Raw genomic sequence first — 18,889 nt, 5'->3', positions numbered from 1 at the left:
AACAGACATTGACTCAAGGTATTTAAATGGAGTAATCCATGAAATTTGAGAAGTGATACATAGAAAATGTACTGTCCCAGAAAAGAAATAATGAACAAAAACAAAACATATGGTTATTCAGGAAAAGTATATTGTATCAGCTTCTTTTAATAGTTTGATCCTCATAGTCCTGGGAACCTGAGTGTTATAATCAATCTCTCCCAATCCAGTCGTTGAGATTCTAGACAATATTTAATAGAATCCCCTAAGGAACTAGCATAATATTGCTAATTTCCTCAGTTTTCAAATGTTTATCAGTGATTCAGTCATTTTTACAGCGAAGATTTATTAAGCATTCCCACGGTGTTTCTTGCAGAAAGGAGAAGGCAATACAGCTTACACCACAGAGGAGACACTGGACAGCTCCTCCTGACTTCTCTGTTTGCCAAGAGTAAAACTGGGGTATAAATGAAGATTCAGTGGGTAGAGCTGACATACTCTTCTTCCTACAACTTTCCATGTGTTTCCAGAAATGCCTGCTGACTAGGAGTCAGTAAAAACTTCAATATTAGAAGCAAAGTCTGAGCGTCAAAATTAATTTTCACAATGTTATGACAAATCTAATAAATTCTACTATCTGTATTTTTAAAATTTCATTGGAATATCATCAGTTCTACTTCTGGCTTAAGAAACGAAGTCTTCTAAACTACATATTTCCTTTGGGGATTAAAAGACCGACAACAGTGAAGACTTGAAAAACTAATAACCTTTTTAGAGGGAAGAACTTTTTTTAAGTGCATTGATTATTCTTTGAAAGGCATTTTACCTAGTGCATTCCTTAGTTTCTCTTTTGATCCTTATCTACCTCATGAATTTGAATGTCCATAAAGATGAATATTAATGGTAGCTATACTTCCCATGTTAGATATCTCTATTGATTGATCTTGCTTCAAAGTAACTTACTTCTTTGTAGTATTAAGTTACTCTAATTTCCTACCTCCATGCCTTTTATTTTCCTCTGGAGAAAACCCTTCCAGGGCATGACCTAATGAATTCTGGTTCAGATTTCCAAATGAATGTAAACCAAAGTGATTCTGTAATTTGGTGGAGGGAACCTTCATTAAATACCCTAGCGAGAGAATTTTTACTATTTCATACCAGACTAAAGTACTTTTCTTGACATATTGAAATGGAACTTCAACATTTACGAGAATATAAATTGCAGCCACACGTTGTAATATGTCCTGAGTCCAGGAGAGCCTTAAGTCAAGGGTTTTTACTTTCTCTGTAACCCCATTAAAAATAGCAGTGGTTTTCATTATTTTTCCTTTAAAAATTAGAAAAATATGTCCTACTCTCCAGAGAGATGTTATCTTCACTTATTCCCATAATTTATATGGTTGCATGGGCTATGTCTTCATAGTTTTTATTTGGTTTGACCGATGTGAAAATTCAATTTTGTAGGTATGGCAAGTCTGCCCTCTCTTTTGAAGAGAGGGGTGGTTTTCTAATTGAGAAAGTTGATTTCTGTTTCTCCTTTTCATTCCTGACCCCTTTGCAGGCTTTTTGTCTCAAAAGCTTCTTCACTTCACAGTTTCAAGAGAACACTCCATTTTGACTGCAAGATCCCAGCATTAACCACTGTTTTTCACATCGTAGTTGTGCTCTGCAGTCCTCTTCCAGTGGCATTTCTTCTCTACCCCACAAATATGATCATCAGATTACCCCTCAATTTGCAAGAGTTTTCTAGCTCTTATTATCTACCATCGTGGTGGGTTTTCTGAAACCAGTGGCATGATTGAAAAAACATAGCATGTTTTGATGGCTGGTTGGCTGCACTTCCTCAAAATTTGGACATTTGATTTCTTCTGTTAATCAGTTGGCCAGACCATGAAGTTTGCTGTGAATTGCAAGAATAGACAATGCACAAACTTATAAAGTTCCCTGTGCATCCCCTTTGTATAAGTCAACTATGCTGCTCGTGGTATTTGATGGTCATTAAGGAAAACTGGCTGTAGCCAGCTATTTGAAGGCTGTGGGAACTTGAGTTTATTATAGACAGAAGACATAGCCTAAATCAGCAGGAAATAAGGTAGCCCCAGACTCTTCCTGTAAAGAAGCAGGATATCCAATAACAGTTCTTTACAGGCAAGGACAGACTAAGCATAGACCTGTTGCTTCTACCATTGTGAGCAAATTCTAGTCATCTTTCGGTCATTTGCTTAAGAATGAAAGTTCTAAGCAAGGATATCCCATTACCTGAGGCTACATCATTTGCCCGTCCTGATGGCTTGAGAGCAAATAGAGGGAGAGGCTAGCCTCTTTTTATTTTTTTCTTTTTCAGACTCCATGTAATGGAAGGGTCCTCTCCTGAATTGGAAAGAAAGTAACTTTCTAGATGGATAGAATTTGTTTTTTAAAAACCTGTAAATGTTTACTATTTTCATAAAACAAAACCAACTGAGTAGTAACTGTGACACTTTATTTGTGACAGTTAAGATTCTTCTGGGACATCATGTTGATGCAGGAGAATCCCAATCCCGTAACATATTATCCGGATTAGCTTGGAAAAGGAAAATAACGTTTCTCATTCCTAATGTGTCAAGTGAAAATAGCAATACCTGCTGAACAGCATTAAGGGGAGATGTCATTTAAAGACAGTGACAAGTACATTTCGGGCATTCAGTTTTATGTGATTTTTTCTTTGCTTCATCAGCTTATTATTTGGCATGATTATAATTTTTTAAATGTTAATGTCATTTTACTGCAAAATTATTCTGTTCACCTATCTACAGTTTTAAAATAAATGACAGTTTTATTTATTTATTTATGTATTTATGTATTTATTTATTGTCTTTAACAGACAGGCTAGCCTCAATGAAGCAGCTGAGAAGTATTATGATCTGGCAGCCAGGCTGAGGCCTAATGTAAGTACCTTCCGAATGGGAAGCATTGCTCAAAAGGATGAACTCACAGCATGAGGCTCTCCTCATGACATAGGCATAGAAGGCTGTGATACTGGGTTTTATCGACACAAAGGCTTTTGATGCTGGGCTTTTTCTTTCTGATCACTTATTTTGGTTTGGGATTTTTATTTTGGTTTGGTTTTTAGGGCGATACCCTGCGGCATATGGAAGTTCCCCGGCTAGGGGTCAAATGGGAGCTGCAGCTGCCAGCCTACACCACAGCCACAGGAACACAGGATCCAAGCTGCCTCTGTGACCCACACCACAGCTCATGGCAATGCCGAATCCTTAAGCCACTGAGCGGGGCCAGGGATCGAATCCACGTCCTCATGGAGACTCGTTGGGCTCCAGCCTCCACCACAGGAACTTCCTGGTCACTTATTTCGAATGGGCAACCCCATGGCTGATTCACCAATACAACCTACCGGTCTCAGGCTCCTTTCTTTTCCCAGAGGTACAAATTACTGGTTACTACCCTGTGTAAAGCCCATCAGTGTTCATCATTTGAACATAGGCTTTAGCGTGATTAAATCATTTGTATTTGGATGACCTTTAAAACGAGTTCTGTGAAAGAATGTTTGCTGTGGTCTTACGTACCTATGAACCAGCTAACATCTCGAGTATTTTTGGATTCTTGCATGTAGTCAACCCTCAAGCTGTGTGCCTCTTTCCTTTTCTGCAATCCTCATTCCTAATATTTGTGCTTTTCAACCTTATCCAATATGTTTTTATTAGAAGTTTTCCCTGGGTAGTCACACTTCCATAAAGTAAGATGGATACAAATTAGATCATTACTATTGAAATAGGGTAACCATTTATGAAAGAGTAAGAATCGGGTTTGTGTCGGTCTTCGAAGCACGTTTTATTCACGGTACATCACGGAATTCCAGGGCGTTGCTTTTATTCCTCATCCACACTGCTCTGCATCACTCTCCTACACTAAAATCTCTACCCTGCTCTCTAGATTTACACCGTCTATTGAGAAATGTAATTTTGAAACAGTAATGAAAGTGCGCATGTGACGTGACCGCAAATAATGGAATCAGTTCCATTTCTGTGCAGCAAGTCACCCATTGGGCAAATGTCTGCAGAGCGCCTGCTTTGTGATAGGATGCAGAGATTTCACACCCAAAAGACCACACAGTGTAGCAGAGAAAACTTATCATCAACTAATTGAAATACAGTGTGGCAGTTCCTCTGCAGGGGTATGTACTGTCCTGGGCAGCACGAGAGGAGGATTAATGCTTCCTGAAAGCAACCTACACAAGAAGTAGCTTTTTTTTTTTTTTTTTTTTTTTCCATGAGACTCAACCACATGGAACCTTAGCCCTGACTCTGAATGTCCCCAGTTTCATTAATTATGAGGTAAGGATTTACGAATCAGTGAGCTATTTGCGACAGAAGAAAATAATGTAACACTTGTAAGAACAATAACCACTAAAATGTGTTAAACACTTGTTAGTGTCCAGCTTAGCACTTCGTGTGCATTCTTCTACTTTCCTTACAACAACCCGCAGATACTCCTGTGATTCCCCATTCTGGTGAAATTGAGAGATCCGAGTAACTTGCCCCTTTCACAGCTGGTGAATGGAATCACATTGTAATGCAGGCGGATGTGTCCATAAGAGAAAGCTTGATGGAACACAATACAGTTCTGTCTTAGAATATGCAAGCCGGAAGTCGGGGGGTGGGGGGGATAATAATAGTCCCTTCGTTTATTTAATCATTAAATATTTAGTGAGCACCTAGTAAGTGCCAGGCAGTCTTCCAGGCACTGGATACACAGCAGTGAACAGAACTGACAAGAGTCGCTGCTCCTTAGGAGCGTACAATCTAGTGATGAAGAGATGGAGGAGGAAGAGACAGATAACGCATCCATTATGCCTGTCGGCGACCAGCGCTTTGGAGAAAAATGGAGCAAGAAAAGGGAATTAGGACAATGGGGGGGGGGTGTATACAGGAGGCACAGCCTTGTAAATGCCCAAGTTGGGCATCTTTGTGAAGCTTTCCAAGAAAAAGGTTGAATTTGTGACCTTAAACTTATTATTATAAGTTCATTGAAGACAGGAGTCAGGATTTTTTGTCTGGCTTGCTTCCTTCCTTCCTTCCTTTCTTGCTTCCTCCCTCTGTTTGTTTTCTCTGTTTCTTTCTTTCTTTGTTTCTTTTACTCTCTTTCTCCCTTCCTTCTTCCTTCCCTTCTTTGTCCCATCACATTGATTAAAATAATGATACAGTGCTTTTCATATATGTAATAAATGATGATAAATTCAACTTTTACTCATTGAGAAGTGGTCCCTTGGATATCACTTTCATTTTGTTAAGTGGCTGATCATGGTTTTCTTCAGCATGTTGTAATGGGTTAATGAGAAGAAAAGCTATCTGAACTGCTGACCTGACCTAAAAAATGAAAAAGACAACGAGGCACCACAAGATTTAAACCTGACTTATGAGAATATTTATTTTAAGTGACTGGCCAAATCATAAAATCAATATTTAATCTCCAATTTGAAGCCACTTTTCTCGAAGCCCCAAAAAGTTTCTTCATAAACATGCTGCAGATTGCTTTTGAAAAATACATTTATTCAAATGATACATCCCTTATCTGGTAACAATAAATTAAGTATTTTATGGATTTAGATAGAATATGAAGTTTATATTTGACAGTAAGTATATGTTATAATTGATGGATCAACAGATTTGGCCTTTTCCTAATCTGTTGTATAAATTTTGCCTGTTTATGTACAGATTATTTCCTGCACATAATCTAGCTAAGTAAGACGCCACCAAGGCCATACTATTGCAATACAAACCTTGACAATAAGAGAAGTTTCTATTCTGATCTGAAGAGACCTATTTAACCAATAGTCCCATGTCATGATTTATTAGCAGTTAGCATGTGACCTAAATTAAAACATCTATCTGACATTTATCTTGCTCACAGCTGTTTGATCGCTTTGTCATAAAATCATTGTATGTTATTTCTGTACTTTAAGTTAATAAATTTCAGTTACCTGTTTATATGAGAACATAAAAAACAGACCTCAACTCTTATTCCCTATTTATTTAGTGTTACTATCATTTCTTCTTTTCTCGTCTGCATGGTAATCTCATCTTACTCTTATTTATCATAAAGCATTTTCTTCTCTTGTTTCGTTTCGGCTACAGCAATCAGTAGCTGTGTGTGGATGCTTCAGCTGGGTTCATGTCAGAGCATGACTATGCAAAGTAAAATTTTGATTGCCACTCTGTACTACCTCTAGTTAGCATCATGTTGAGAAGACTGTTGATTATCTGTAGGATGGATTGCTCTCTTAATAATTAATATCTATTCAGAATTCCCGTTGTGGTGCAGCAGGTTAAGAACCTAACATAGCGTCCATGAGGATGCAAGTTCAATCCCTGGGTTAAGGATCCGGCGTTGCCGCAAGCTGTGACATCGGTTGCAGATGTGGCTCAGATCCAGCGTTGCCTCGGTGGTAGCGCAGGCCTCAGCTGCAGCTCCAATTCGACCCCTAGCCCAGGAACATATGACATGTGTGCCAATGTAAAAAGAAAAAATAATAATAATACCTATTCCATTTCTTTAGTATGTTCCATGATGCATTGCTTTATTTTTTCTATTCTACAAAAGCCATGTTTTTCTGTACAATTTATTTTAAATGTATTAATTGAGTTTTTGGATTTTTTCATATACAAAGAATCCTGGTAACCAAACGGTAAAATGATGAAAGAAATTTAAAGTGACAGGCATGTATGATTTTAAATTTTAGATTCTGATATTACCTCTTCCTATCAGATTATTCAATACGTTGTCATTTACCAATGGGCACATTAAGAGCAATATGTTTATGGCAAAAAATGATACCCTTTAAGTTTTTATTTACTCAAAAAATTAAACCTCATATTATATTAAAACATATTTTCATGATGGGCAAACTCTTTACCAAAATTGCCCTTTAAAATTTTTAAGCATTCAGTTTTCCATTTTTATAAAAAAAATCGATCTTCCTGTGGAGGTTACTTTAAAAAGAAAACACTTTCTCTGTCTCCTCCCGCTGATGCACATCAGAAACTGCTGACTCTTAAGGACTAGCGGGAAACGTAAAGTGAAACTGTTTTGTTCATCCTCTGGGAAGTAAGCCAAATTCTGCATTAATTTATGGCTTGTTTGGTTTTTTTTAATTGAAATGTGAAGAATGGTGAATTTGCCTAGTACAAAGTCACCCAGATCTATTTGGCGTTTCGCAAACCCCAGAGTTGGAAGCGGGTCATTCCCAATGATGAAGTCTATATATTTTGTATTTTTCTGCTTGTAATTGTTTTGGGGTCTGAAGTCATTCAACTTACTTTTTATTAAGTTCTAACATTGTGTAAAACTCTACGCCAAGGGCAGTAGGCTTTCAAAGTTGAGAAAAATTAACCCTGACCCTGGGAGATGCATGACCGAATGTGAGGAAAGAGGGGAGGGAGAACCCAGGCGTCCAAATCCTCGCATTTCAGGGCAGTAAATGATCTGCGGGATTAGTGCTTTGAGCTGGAAACGTGCACAAGAGAGAAAAAAATTACTTTAAGGTGGACTGATCCTTAAAACGTTGAGTCGGATCTGGCAAACTTAGAGGCTCTTGAATAACTGGATGTTTATAGGTGAAGCTTTTAACAGGAGGAGGAGGAGGAGAAAAGAGAATTCTGGCAGGTTAGGGCCAGATGCAGCAACAAGGACGTGGCCTCAGAAAGCATGAAGTCTGCCCAAGGAACCATAAGTGGATGTGGTTAATGTTGCCAGAGGTGAGGGGCAGAGGGGAAGAGCAGTGGGAGACAGAACTGGAAAATACAATAAAACCAGATGAAAGGCAATGAATATCACACTGAGAATGATCATTTGTGTTCCAGGATTGTATTAAGCAGGATGACGTAAGGAAAGGGGTGATTTAGGGTGCCCACTTATATGATGCGATGAAGATGCGATGGGAAAGTGGCGATGAAAGATGCAGACCAATAAAAGTTCATTGAAATACTATCGGCACAACGCATAATAGTTCCTAAAGTACAGAAACACCGCAGAATGGAGAAGAACGGGTAGAAGAAGTAAGCAAGTTGTTTGATAAGATATGAGTAGGAGGGCGTTCCCATCGTGGCTCAGTGGGCCACAAACCCAGCTCATATCCGTGAAGATGCAGGTTTGATCCCTGGCCCCACTCAGTGGATTAAGGATCCTGCGTTGCTGTGAGCTGTGGTGGAGGCCAGCAGCTGCAGCTCTGATTCATCCCTAGCCTGGAAACTTCCATATGCCACAGGTGTGGCCCTACGAAAGAAAGGAAAAAAAAAAGATATGAGTAGGAACATTCATTGACCTAATGAATGTTCCAAAATTTTGTATTCAGATAAATTGGGGGAAAAAACAACAGAAATACCCTAGACAGAAATAGGACAGAAGAGTATGATTACTTCAGGAAGGAAGTGTTATATTTGGACGGAGCAGATTCTAAATAAGAGGCAGGGTCTTCTAAGTTTCGGTGGGACATTCCTGAAAGGTGGGTGGGTGGGATAAAGGCCACCATTAAACATAGGGTGGGGGAGTCCCGGACAGGAAATGGTGCGAGAGGAGAGGATGAGGTCACCAAGATGATGAGAGAGGAGAAGAGAGCTCATGTCCCAGCCCCAGCATCCCTGCACTTGGCATATAGGCTAAGGAAGGCCTAAGACAACAACGGGATGTAGGTATCAACAGTGGCGAGCCGTTGCCCTGGGTGACGGTGTAGGTGACAGGCGGGGCTCCCATCTGCTGTGGCTGTGGCTCTGGTGTAGGCCGGCAGCTACAGCTTCGATTTGACCCTTCGCCTGGGAACTTCCATATGCCATGGGTGCTGCCCTAAAATGGGAAAAAAAAAAAAAAAAAAAAAAAAAAAAAAAAAATTGCTGAGCAGTTTCAACAGCTGCTAACCAGTAGAGAAAAACAAGGGCTGAGAACATCCTTTGACCTCAGGGGATGAGGTGGCATCGGCGACCTTCACAAGTTCAGTTGCATGCAAGGAATGTGGGAAGAAGTTTTTACGGGGTTAAGGAAACAGAGACTTGGGAGCAGAGTGTAAAATGCTGTCTTTAAATCAGTGTGGAGGTAAATGAAGGAAGGCACTGTAGGAAAATATATATATATAAATAAATGATAAAAAAGGCAATACCAAAAAAATATTAGCTATGTATTAAATGTTAAAGAAGAGTGCATGTGTGTACACCTGTGCTTGTGTGTATGTATTTAAATGTGAGATTGAAATGTGTCCACGTAGAGGGGAGAGCAAAGAAGATATTGAAGATGATAAGGGATTATTTCTTCCCCAGGCACGAAGAAGAAAACGTAGACTATGTGAATAATAAGGAGGAAAAAAAAAGGAAAATTAGAAATGGAGCTTAAGTAGTACTTCATTCGTAATTATTTGGCTATCTACTGATCCTGTGGCAAAAACAAACAAAAAAAAAAAGCAGAATTTAAAGTCAAAGGCTTGTGGATAGCTGGATGTGCTGGGCCACCCGTTAATAATGTTTGATGTAGGCCTGTAGTTTTTATACATGACAAATAAGTGCCAGTGGTGGTCCATTGTTGTGGAGATACTGGCACTAAACCCTTGTTACTTGGGGTTCATTCTCAGTTCTGAGATCACTGGTAGATTCCTTCTAGTTTTGATTCGTTCTCTGCCTTTTACAGTAGGTGTAGTCACCCTTTATGTTTCTAATAGGTTAATCTTTAATGAATGTTTTCCAGGGTACCTTCATTATGTATGAATTAAAGGGGGATGTGTTCCAAGGATCAAGCTGTCCCGTAGAAATTACATCCATGCATTATACCTTTCCCAGGCACTTAGGACATGAGATATTTCAGAGCGTTATTATAAAATCAAAGCTGATGTTATCCATTTGAGCTCTTTAGCAATGATTATATGTCAAAAGATCAAATGAGAAATACGGGCTTCAAAGAAATAAGCTTACAGTAAGAGAGTGCCGCTGTGTTAGGAGCTAGAACATAGATGCTACAGTCTATAACTTTGAATTTGGACTACCCTTTTTACTGTAAATATGGTAGTGGGGTGGGGTAGGGTGCGGTGGGCTGGGGAGAGACGGCTATGCAGTAGAAACAACCAGAGTAGGATCTGGGGGAGAAAGGCTAAGAATTACCTTCTGATAAAAGAGACAGAAAATATTCTGAGTTGCAAGATTTTGGGGGTTTTGTTTTTGTTTTTGTTTTTTTCTGATGGGGAAGATATTCCCCAACACTAATTAGAACAAGAGACCATGAAATGAAGTTAAACAGGACAGATTCAGATTTGACCATATAAGGGATGGGGAGCAGGGGGAATTACTGAGCTTACCATCTCACTGGGGGAAAAAATGGCAGGGTTAATAATAATATGTCTGGGAAGCAGTTAAACCGCATTTCTGCTTGTAAATGGAGGAAAAACCATATGGCCTTTTCCAAAACTTTCCACAAGCTTCTGTGCTGAGGGAAGATCATGTACCATGTGTCTCTTGCCTTCCAGACCTTCATAATATATGGATCCCCGAATCACCAGATTGGCTTATGAGGAGAATGGGTTTTAATATTGTACATATATTTCCCACTCTCACTTGTCATTTCAGTTTGAAATACATAGTATGTATTTTAGAGTCAGAAATGGAGTCAGTTGGCCAACCTAGAAAAAAGAGGTTTCCATCACGAGAGAAATTGCCTTTGGTTTTCCCCCTGTATTTTTCTTGGTTTTCTGAAAAGGGCCCAGAGATAGCATTGAAAGAAAGACAGTTGTTTATTCACACATAGAGAAGTTAAGTCAACAAACCTCATTCTCCTTCAGATCATAAATAGGCTTAAACCTATTAATAGTATGTCCATTTATGCACACGGCTGTAGAAATCAAATATCTAATCCCTCTCATCAAATTTCCGCCAGATAGATGTCCACTTCCCTGGGAGCTTTGGTTATGCCAGGATCAGTTTCAGCTGCATCACACCCAGCTCCGTCTTCACACTCCCTTCTATTGGAGATCTTCTTTCCAAATTATTTAAATATCGTTTTACTTCCAACAGACAAGTTACAGAGTCTTGTTTTCGGTGTATTCCTCGTTCTCTGCTTCCATTGTCATTGCTTTGTGTTATACTTCTGTTTCAAACATGCTGGATAAACCAGAAAAATACATTTCTGCAGTGGTTCCTGGTTTTCTTTGGTCTGTCGTCTTGGATAACTCTTCATGCTTCGAAGACAAAGATGGCTTGTACAATCAGTCCACTTGGTTACTCAGCGTTGGTGTGGGCTAGGTGTCGCCTGGACGGGATCAGCTCTTTGGGCTGAGCTCTGCGGAATGTATAGTGTTTCCATCCTTGGAGCACATGGTCATTCATCACAGTCCACACGCAGTCGTTGCTGAGCGCTGCGTTTTGAAAATGTGTCTACGCCTTGTGCGTGCCTTAGATTCACAACCAGAAAAGGACGAGGCGGGTGTGAGGCACGAGCAGGAACTTGCGTGGCTCTTGGCTGTGGAGGAAATCAGCTTGACTCCTTGAGGGTGGAGGAAGCTAAGAACCTTTGGGAAATTCTGCTTAATTTTGATCTCTGATTTCCAAGCATGTTTATTTTTACTCACATTTCTTTGGGGGGGTATCCTTTGCATGGATTTATAGCTATCATTGTTTGAATGGTGGGACCACACACTAAAATGCCTTTAGCCCCTTCTCTAGAGAAATGGGATTCCTGCTTTTTTGGGTTTTCTTTTCTTTCTTCTTCTTCTTTTTCTTTTTTTTAACATAGCTAATCTAACCACACTGCTTAATGCTCCTACCTGGGGGTACCAACCAGAATTATTTCAATGCTTTTAAAAATAGTAAGATTTTATTCAAGTCTATTATGCTGAGTGCTGTAACTGTGGACATAGAGAGAGCTCAGCCTGGAAACAGCGGAGGCAGCTGGGAGTGGTCAGTGGAGGAGGGTGACTGGCAAGAGACCTCAAGGGTGGGGGGATTCTTTGAAAACCCATTGAGCAGAATCCTGTGGAAGGTGAGCCAGTATGATTCAATATCAAGGGTGTGGGGGGATTGTCACTAAAGTGGCTCAGCAGAATTCTTGCTACAGGTGAGCTAGGCAGGCCTTTAAAAAGGCCCAATGATGAGGCCGAGTCAAAAAGAAGGCTTAGGGAATTCCCGTCGTGGCACAGTGGTTAACCAATCTGACTAGGAACCATGAGGTTGCAGGTTCGATCCCTGCCCTTGCTCAGGGGGTTAATGATCCGGCGTTGCCGTGAGCTGTGGTGTAGGTCGCAGATGTGGCTCAGATCCTGCATTGCTGGGGCTCTGGCGTAGGCTGGTGGCTACAGCTCCGATTGGACCCCTAGCCTGGGAACCTCCATATGCCACAGGAGCAACCCAAGAAATGGCAAAAAGACAAAAAAAAAAAAAAAGGCTTAGGTTTATCATATATATGCTACTATATATAAAACAGATACACAGCAACCTTAGTATAGCGTAGGTAACTATACTAAATATCTTATAATAGTCTATAATGGAAATAAATCTGAAAAACTACATATATATATACATATATATACACACTCAAACATGTGTATGTGTAGGTATAACTGAACCACTTTGCTGTACACTTGAAACCAATACAACGTTGTAAATTCATGATACTTTAATAAAAATGAAATAAAAAGAGGACTCAGAGAGGTCTGTCTCTTTTGGTCAAGGAAGAGTTTATGTCATCCTGGATGACATTGTTTTTCCAGACTGAGTTGTTAGAATGCTAAAACTTCTTATCACTAGATAACGGCAAAGTCAAGAGTTTTTCTTTATCAACTTGAAAAGAATGTGCTTAAATATATAACTGCGATTATCTTTGCTGACAAACCCTGGAAGAGAGCTGAAGAGAAGGACATATTTAAGAGGGGGGAAAAATTGTATGCAGCAAAAAGTTTCAGTCTGTCATATAATCAACTTTGATTTCCTTGGATATCAAGTGCCAACAAATGGCCAATGTACTCCGGTATTCAGAGTTTCATCAGTTATCCTAAAAACTGCATTGTGGTTACATTAAAAAATAAAACGGTAGAGAACTCAGTTTTTTAGGAAGAGGACATTTCAGTGAGACTAACTCCCATTATTCCTATGTGGTTTTCATCCCCGTTTTTATGCTGTTGCTGTGTTCACTTTCTTCAAGTGTGAGCGCTACTGAAAGCACTCCCAGAAATGCAGCTGTACAGTGTATTTATTGTGACAGAGTATGACGTCTTAGGCCATGTTGCCTTTTTGAAGAGTAAATAGCAGCTCATTGGACTGGGTGGCTGCCACGCTGCCAGCTCTGACCCTCATTCCCGGGAGCGCGGCTCACGGGGCCGTCTGTGTCTTTGGTCTTCGCTGAGGACGGCTCTTAACGGTGAGCCCAGAGCATCATGTCGCTTTGTGTCCTTTGTAGCTGTTTAACGACAGAAAGGAGATTTGAACCGTGTGTGCCAGAATCCATCCATCAGACAGAACTAAGGACCAGCTCTGTCCCAGAAAGACGTTCATGCCACTGAGAAGACATCTGAGATGGTCTTTGTCTTAAAGCAGTGGTTCTCAACCTTCTTTTCCTCACTGATCCCTTAAGGAGAATACATTTAATTTAAGAGTCTCCCCAGCAATAGAAATTAAAGTGTGAGGAGCAAGATAGCATCAGGGAGGGTGGAGGCTTGAAGAACTACAATTTTTTTGTTTGTTTGTTTGTTTGTTTTGTTTTTTTGTGTGTATGTGCTTTTTAGGGCCACACCTGCAGCACATGGAGGTTCCCAGGCTAGGCGTCAAATTGGAGCTATAGCCACTGGCCTACACCACAGCCACAGCCACTCGGGATCTGAGCCTAGTCTGTGACCTACACCACAGCTCATGGCAACAGCAGATACATGACCCCCTGAGCGAGGCCAGGACTTGAACCCGCGTCCTCATGGGTACTAATTTCCATCGGGCCACAACGGGAACTCCAAAGCACAGATCTTTGTGTCTGTCACCTAAGACTTTTTTCATACTTCCAGGAGCCCGTTTTCCTCCTCTTGGGTCCTCAAGGACCCATTGGTGGGATCCGCTGGGAGAGATGAGGTGAGGAGAGAGGACAGCTAATGAAAGCCCCATGTGCCTCTGGTCCCAGCTGCCTCACCTGTCAAATGGTCTGGGATGGCTCCTTCCCCAGGGTGTTACGTGAGGATTAAATTAGATGATATTTCCATATAATACATGTGATGGCTAAATTATATAAAAATTAAATTTTTGTGTAATAAAATGCAGTCTCCATTAAAAAAAAAAAAGAGTAAATAGCAACCGGAAGAGGGCAAGTATGGTGCCATTAAAAATTTCATGACAGGGCTTTGCAGTGACCAATCACGGAAGTGGTTTCATGTTAAAAGTACCTCCCCCAGTTTAGGAATGCTGAATGTTAAAGAAAGAAAGAAATCTGAAAATATTTGTTAGAATAATTTACCAAATAATTTCTATATAGTTACAGTACCTCTGACAATTTATAACTAAAGAAATAATTACTTAAAGTACATGTTGAACTATTCAGCTGTGTTTTTGCAAGTAGGATATGAGATAGCTCAGCAAGACAATAGAGAACACTACTGCTGCTGCTCTCAGCCCCTTTTTTTCTTATCCCTCAATCTCAGTTACTCTGTCCTTGTCTGCTTCAGTGTTTAATCATATAAAAGACAGCTGCATCTTCCCCATGGAATCTGTACTTGAACTACAGTTTATTTTTTGATTCCACCTCAAATTTTCACTAATTATTTATTTATGAATACTAATAAAAGCTACTGAAACAAATAGAAATCCTCAATACATATTAATTTAGTTTTCCTGGGAAACAAATTATTTTTCTTTACATATATAGTGCATTTTTCACCATCACTACAGAAAACCAGTAGTGGTTTTCCCTTTTCTTAACAAGGTTCAACTGTCTTTTTCCCCAAAGAGTCGTATGTTTATTAAAAGTTTTTAATCATCGCTTCTATCTGTTTCAACTGCCTGTGCTTTTCTTTGTAATTACATGTATGCTATCATGTGTATCTATCAGCAAACCAAATCTCCTCTGATAAACAGATCATAATATGCACTGGTACTTCATCAGTGATTAGATGCATTATTAAAATGATACTGGAAATTGTGGAAAAACTGTGTTTCAAAAAGTATCAATATGAAAATAGTGAAAGACCGAAGGATTTTAAAACTGTATTTCACGTAGAGAAAAGACTTGTTGCCGAGGGAAAGGGGGAGGGAGTGGGATGGACTGGAAATTCGGGGTTAGGAGATGCAAGGTATTACATTTAGAATGGACAAGCGACAACGTCCTACCGTACAGCACAGGGAACTATGTCCACTCTCCTGGGACAGACCATGATGGAAGATAATATCAGAAAGGGAATGTAATATATCTGCCTGACTGGGTCACTTTATCTATACAGGGTCACTATATATACTGGGTCACTTTAATATACAGCAGACATTGACACAACGTTGTATTTTTTAATTTAAAAATGAAAAAATTGTATTTCTGTAGGTCACTCTATGTAAAACCACAAGCCCCAGGTACATGGGTATCTGCATTTATTTATGGATTGTCTTATGGGAAAAGAGATTCTGAGGTAGAATTTATAATTTCTCACTTACATTTAGTTACTTTTCTCCACATTATAGATTTTCTTTTTGGTATGTTTTTCTTAGGCTGGCACTGAGAGCAATAGATTTCATAGGTCTGGAAGATGGGATTCTTTTGCTGCTCAAGGAAGATTATATGCTTTGATTAGGCATGGAAATCTTTGCTGGATATGTGCACCTAGGCTTATGTTTCCTTTCCTTGAGTAATATAACTTGATTATTTTGTTTTCCAGTATGCAGATTGACCCAGGGACTCCTAAGCATTTCCTGCTTGTAGGGAACTTGTATGGTGAACAGCTCGTGAATTATAAGCGCCGTGGTACCGTGTCATTGCTTGAAACCCATCACTTGCACTTGAATTTTTATAAACTGTGGTCTCCGCGTTTGGAAGTTAGGAACCTGTTTCACACACCTAACTTAGTGACGTGAAAAAAGAGAGCATTCATCTAAATGGAAATAATAATATTGAGTGGGTTAAAAGTTGATAAACAATTATTATAGGTCCATTATTTCTGCTTGTGCCTATTATGAATTATTATCCAAAAATGTCTTCATAACTTGTATAAGAATAAGTATAATATTGAGACCAGAAAAACAGCTTTTTTAAAAAAATTAAGACATGTCAGCTTGACAACATGGGCACTAGGTAAAAATTTTAATTTAAATTGGGATTGGCATATGCACCCTGTGGTATACAGAATGATTGGCCAACAGGGACCTGCTGTATCGCACAGGGACCTCTACCCAGTATTCTGTGACGGTCTATCTGGGAAAAGAATCTGAAAAAGAAGGGATGTGTGTCCATGTGTGACTGAGTCACTCTGTGGTGCAGCAGAAGTGATCACAACATTGTAAATCAACTATACCCCAATAAACTTTTTAAAAAATTTAAAAAAGTTAAGTTCTACCCCACTTTTACAGATGGGGAAACTCAGACAGGGTTGTCTTCTGGTTTCTCACAGCTAGTGGTAGAGCCGGGATAGAAATCCAAGCAGTCTGGTGTCAGAACGTATGCTCTTAACTCCCTGTGTCTTCTAGAAGATTTGCCACCCGAAATTCAATAATCATCACAAATAAAACCTCAGAAGAGACAGTTGGTTACAATGTGGTGATTCAAACTGTCTAAAATATGTGTAAGTTAATCATTGTGTGGGGAAAGCTGTTTAGCAAAATGGACAAATTCTTGAAGTTAATTCACAGACCCTTGAATGTATCCCTGTAGCCACCCCACCCCACATGGTTTATGGACCCTCGATGAAGAAACACTGGAAAAGTAAAAAGGCACAGACTTAAAAGCTGAGAAGCCGAGTGCCTGTTATATGTCAGTTTCTAAAATAGGTCCTGGGGTTGTAATGAGAAAAAAGGATGTTGTGATTCCTGAGTGGTTTATATATTTTATGAATCTTAAAAGTTTGCATCTTCCACAGCGTATACAACAATGCATGCATTCAATCATCTCCTGTGTTGTGTCTTTAAAGAATATTTAGGGACTTCAAGAAATATAGCAAAGAAATTTCTATTTTGTATTGCTTGAAAGGTATTGATTACTTTGCCCTGGACTCACTCATACAACTACAGTAAATGTGCTTCTTTTTTTCTCATAAAGGTAATTTATTTCCTTTTCTTTTCTAACCTGAAGAAAGCAAAGTTATTTAGTGAAAGGTTTGTTTTAGGATTTGGAAAGCCAGATGCCTTGGACAATAGTTTCTCACTGACCTGGCAGTTTCTTTGTGAAGTTTTGGTGTTTAGTGAAGTTGTGTTCTGTAAATGAAAGAACACATTGGTAAAATGATATGGGTGTACCATATCAGATTTTATTTTATTTCTACTGTATGTTTATTATGGTCTAGAGATATATTTGAGAAAGAGTTCATATAGTAAGGTCATTGTGATTTCAGGTCTAGCACAAACATGTTTAAATACACAGGAATCTAAAATTCTCCTATATGGGAGTTCCTGTCGTGGCACAGTGGTTAACGAATCCGACTAGGAACCATGAGGTTGCGGGTTCGGCCCCTGCCCTTGCTCAGTGGGTTAAGGATCCGGCGTTCCCGTGAGCTGTGGTGTAGGTTGCAGACGCGGCTCGGATCCCGCGTTGCTGTGACTCTGGCGTAGGCCGGTGGCTACAGCTCCGATTCGACCCCTAGCCTGGGAACCTCCATATGCCGCGGGAGCGGCCCAAGAAATAGCAAAAAGACAAAAAACAAAAAAAAAATTCTTCTGTATGAAGAGACTTGTGGCTGCCTAATGGGAGGGGGAGGGAGTGGGAGGGATCGGGAGCTTGGGCTTATCAGACACAACTTAGAATAGATTTACAAGGAGAACCTGCTGAATAGCATTGAGAACTATGTCTAGATACTCATGTTGCAGCAGAACAAAGGGTGGGGGAAATAATGTAATTGTAATGTATACATGTAAGGATAACCTGACCCCCTTGCTGTACAGTGGGAAAATAAAAAAATTATAAAAAAAAAAATCCTAAAAAAAAATAATAAAATATTCTTTAAGATTTCCCCAAAAATAAAAATAAATAAATAAATGAAATTCTCCTATATATAAATAAAGCCATATTAACATTCTCCTGTAAAAATTCCTTGAAAAAGAGGTGGGGGGGGGGACCCAAAAAACTCTAGGAACTGTTGTGGTTCAGTGAGTTAAGCACCCAACATAGTTAACCCGTGAGGATGTGGGTTCCATCCCTGGCCTTGTTCAGTGGGTTAAACATCTGGCATCGTCTCAAGCAGTGGCATCAGTTGCAGATGGGATGTTTGGGATTTCTCTGGCGGTGGTGTAGCATGGCAGCTGCAGCTCCAGTCAACCCCAAGCCTGGGAACTTCCATATACCACAGGCATGGAGGTTAAAAAAAAAAAGGAAAAAAAAAAAAAAAAACGCTTAGAAATATGCTAAATTGATTGTAGGTATTTCATCTGAAGTTTTATTAATGGAAAATTATAGCAAAAAGCTTTTATTGAATAATTCAGAATTGACCTTGTAGTCCTTCATATTACTTCATCCAATCCTAGTACTTCTCACACATCTACACGAAAGTTGCTGGAAATGGTGAACATATTTATATGAAAGGAACTGTAGCATAAAATATATGACTCAATTCTTATTCAAACTCGGTTTGAGTTTTCAGCTCTGCTTTAATGGAAATGTATTGCTTCCTCAAACATGAGCATGCAACAGCACTTAAAGTGTGCTAGAACATGCTAGGCTCTAGGAATAACCAAAGTTCTGCCAGGTGGGTGTTGGCAGTCGCCTCAGAACAATTCAGGATCCC

At 39.6% G+C, this 18,889-nt stretch overlaps 1 protein-coding gene across 1 annotated transcript in view; it reads left to right on the top strand.

Moving 5' to 3' along the window:
- TMTC2 (transmembrane and tetratricopeptide repeat containing 2) overlaps positions 1 to 18,889 on the top strand; it is a 389,840-nt gene that overhangs the window by 335,479 nt on the left and 35,472 nt on the right. The window contains 1 exon segment of the mRNA XM_021093031.1: positions 2,843 to 2,906. Within this exon segment, the coding sequence (XP_020948690.1) occupies positions 2,843 to 2,906 (64 nt within the window).

Source organism: Sus scrofa, chromosome 5, assembly GCF_000003025.6.
Source record: "Sus scrofa isolate TJ Tabasco breed Duroc chromosome 5, Sscrofa11.1, whole genome shotgun sequence".
NCBI lineage: Eukaryota > Metazoa > Chordata > Mammalia > Artiodactyla > Suidae > Sus > Sus scrofa.
This window is presented reverse-complemented; position numbering and strand designations above follow the sequence as displayed.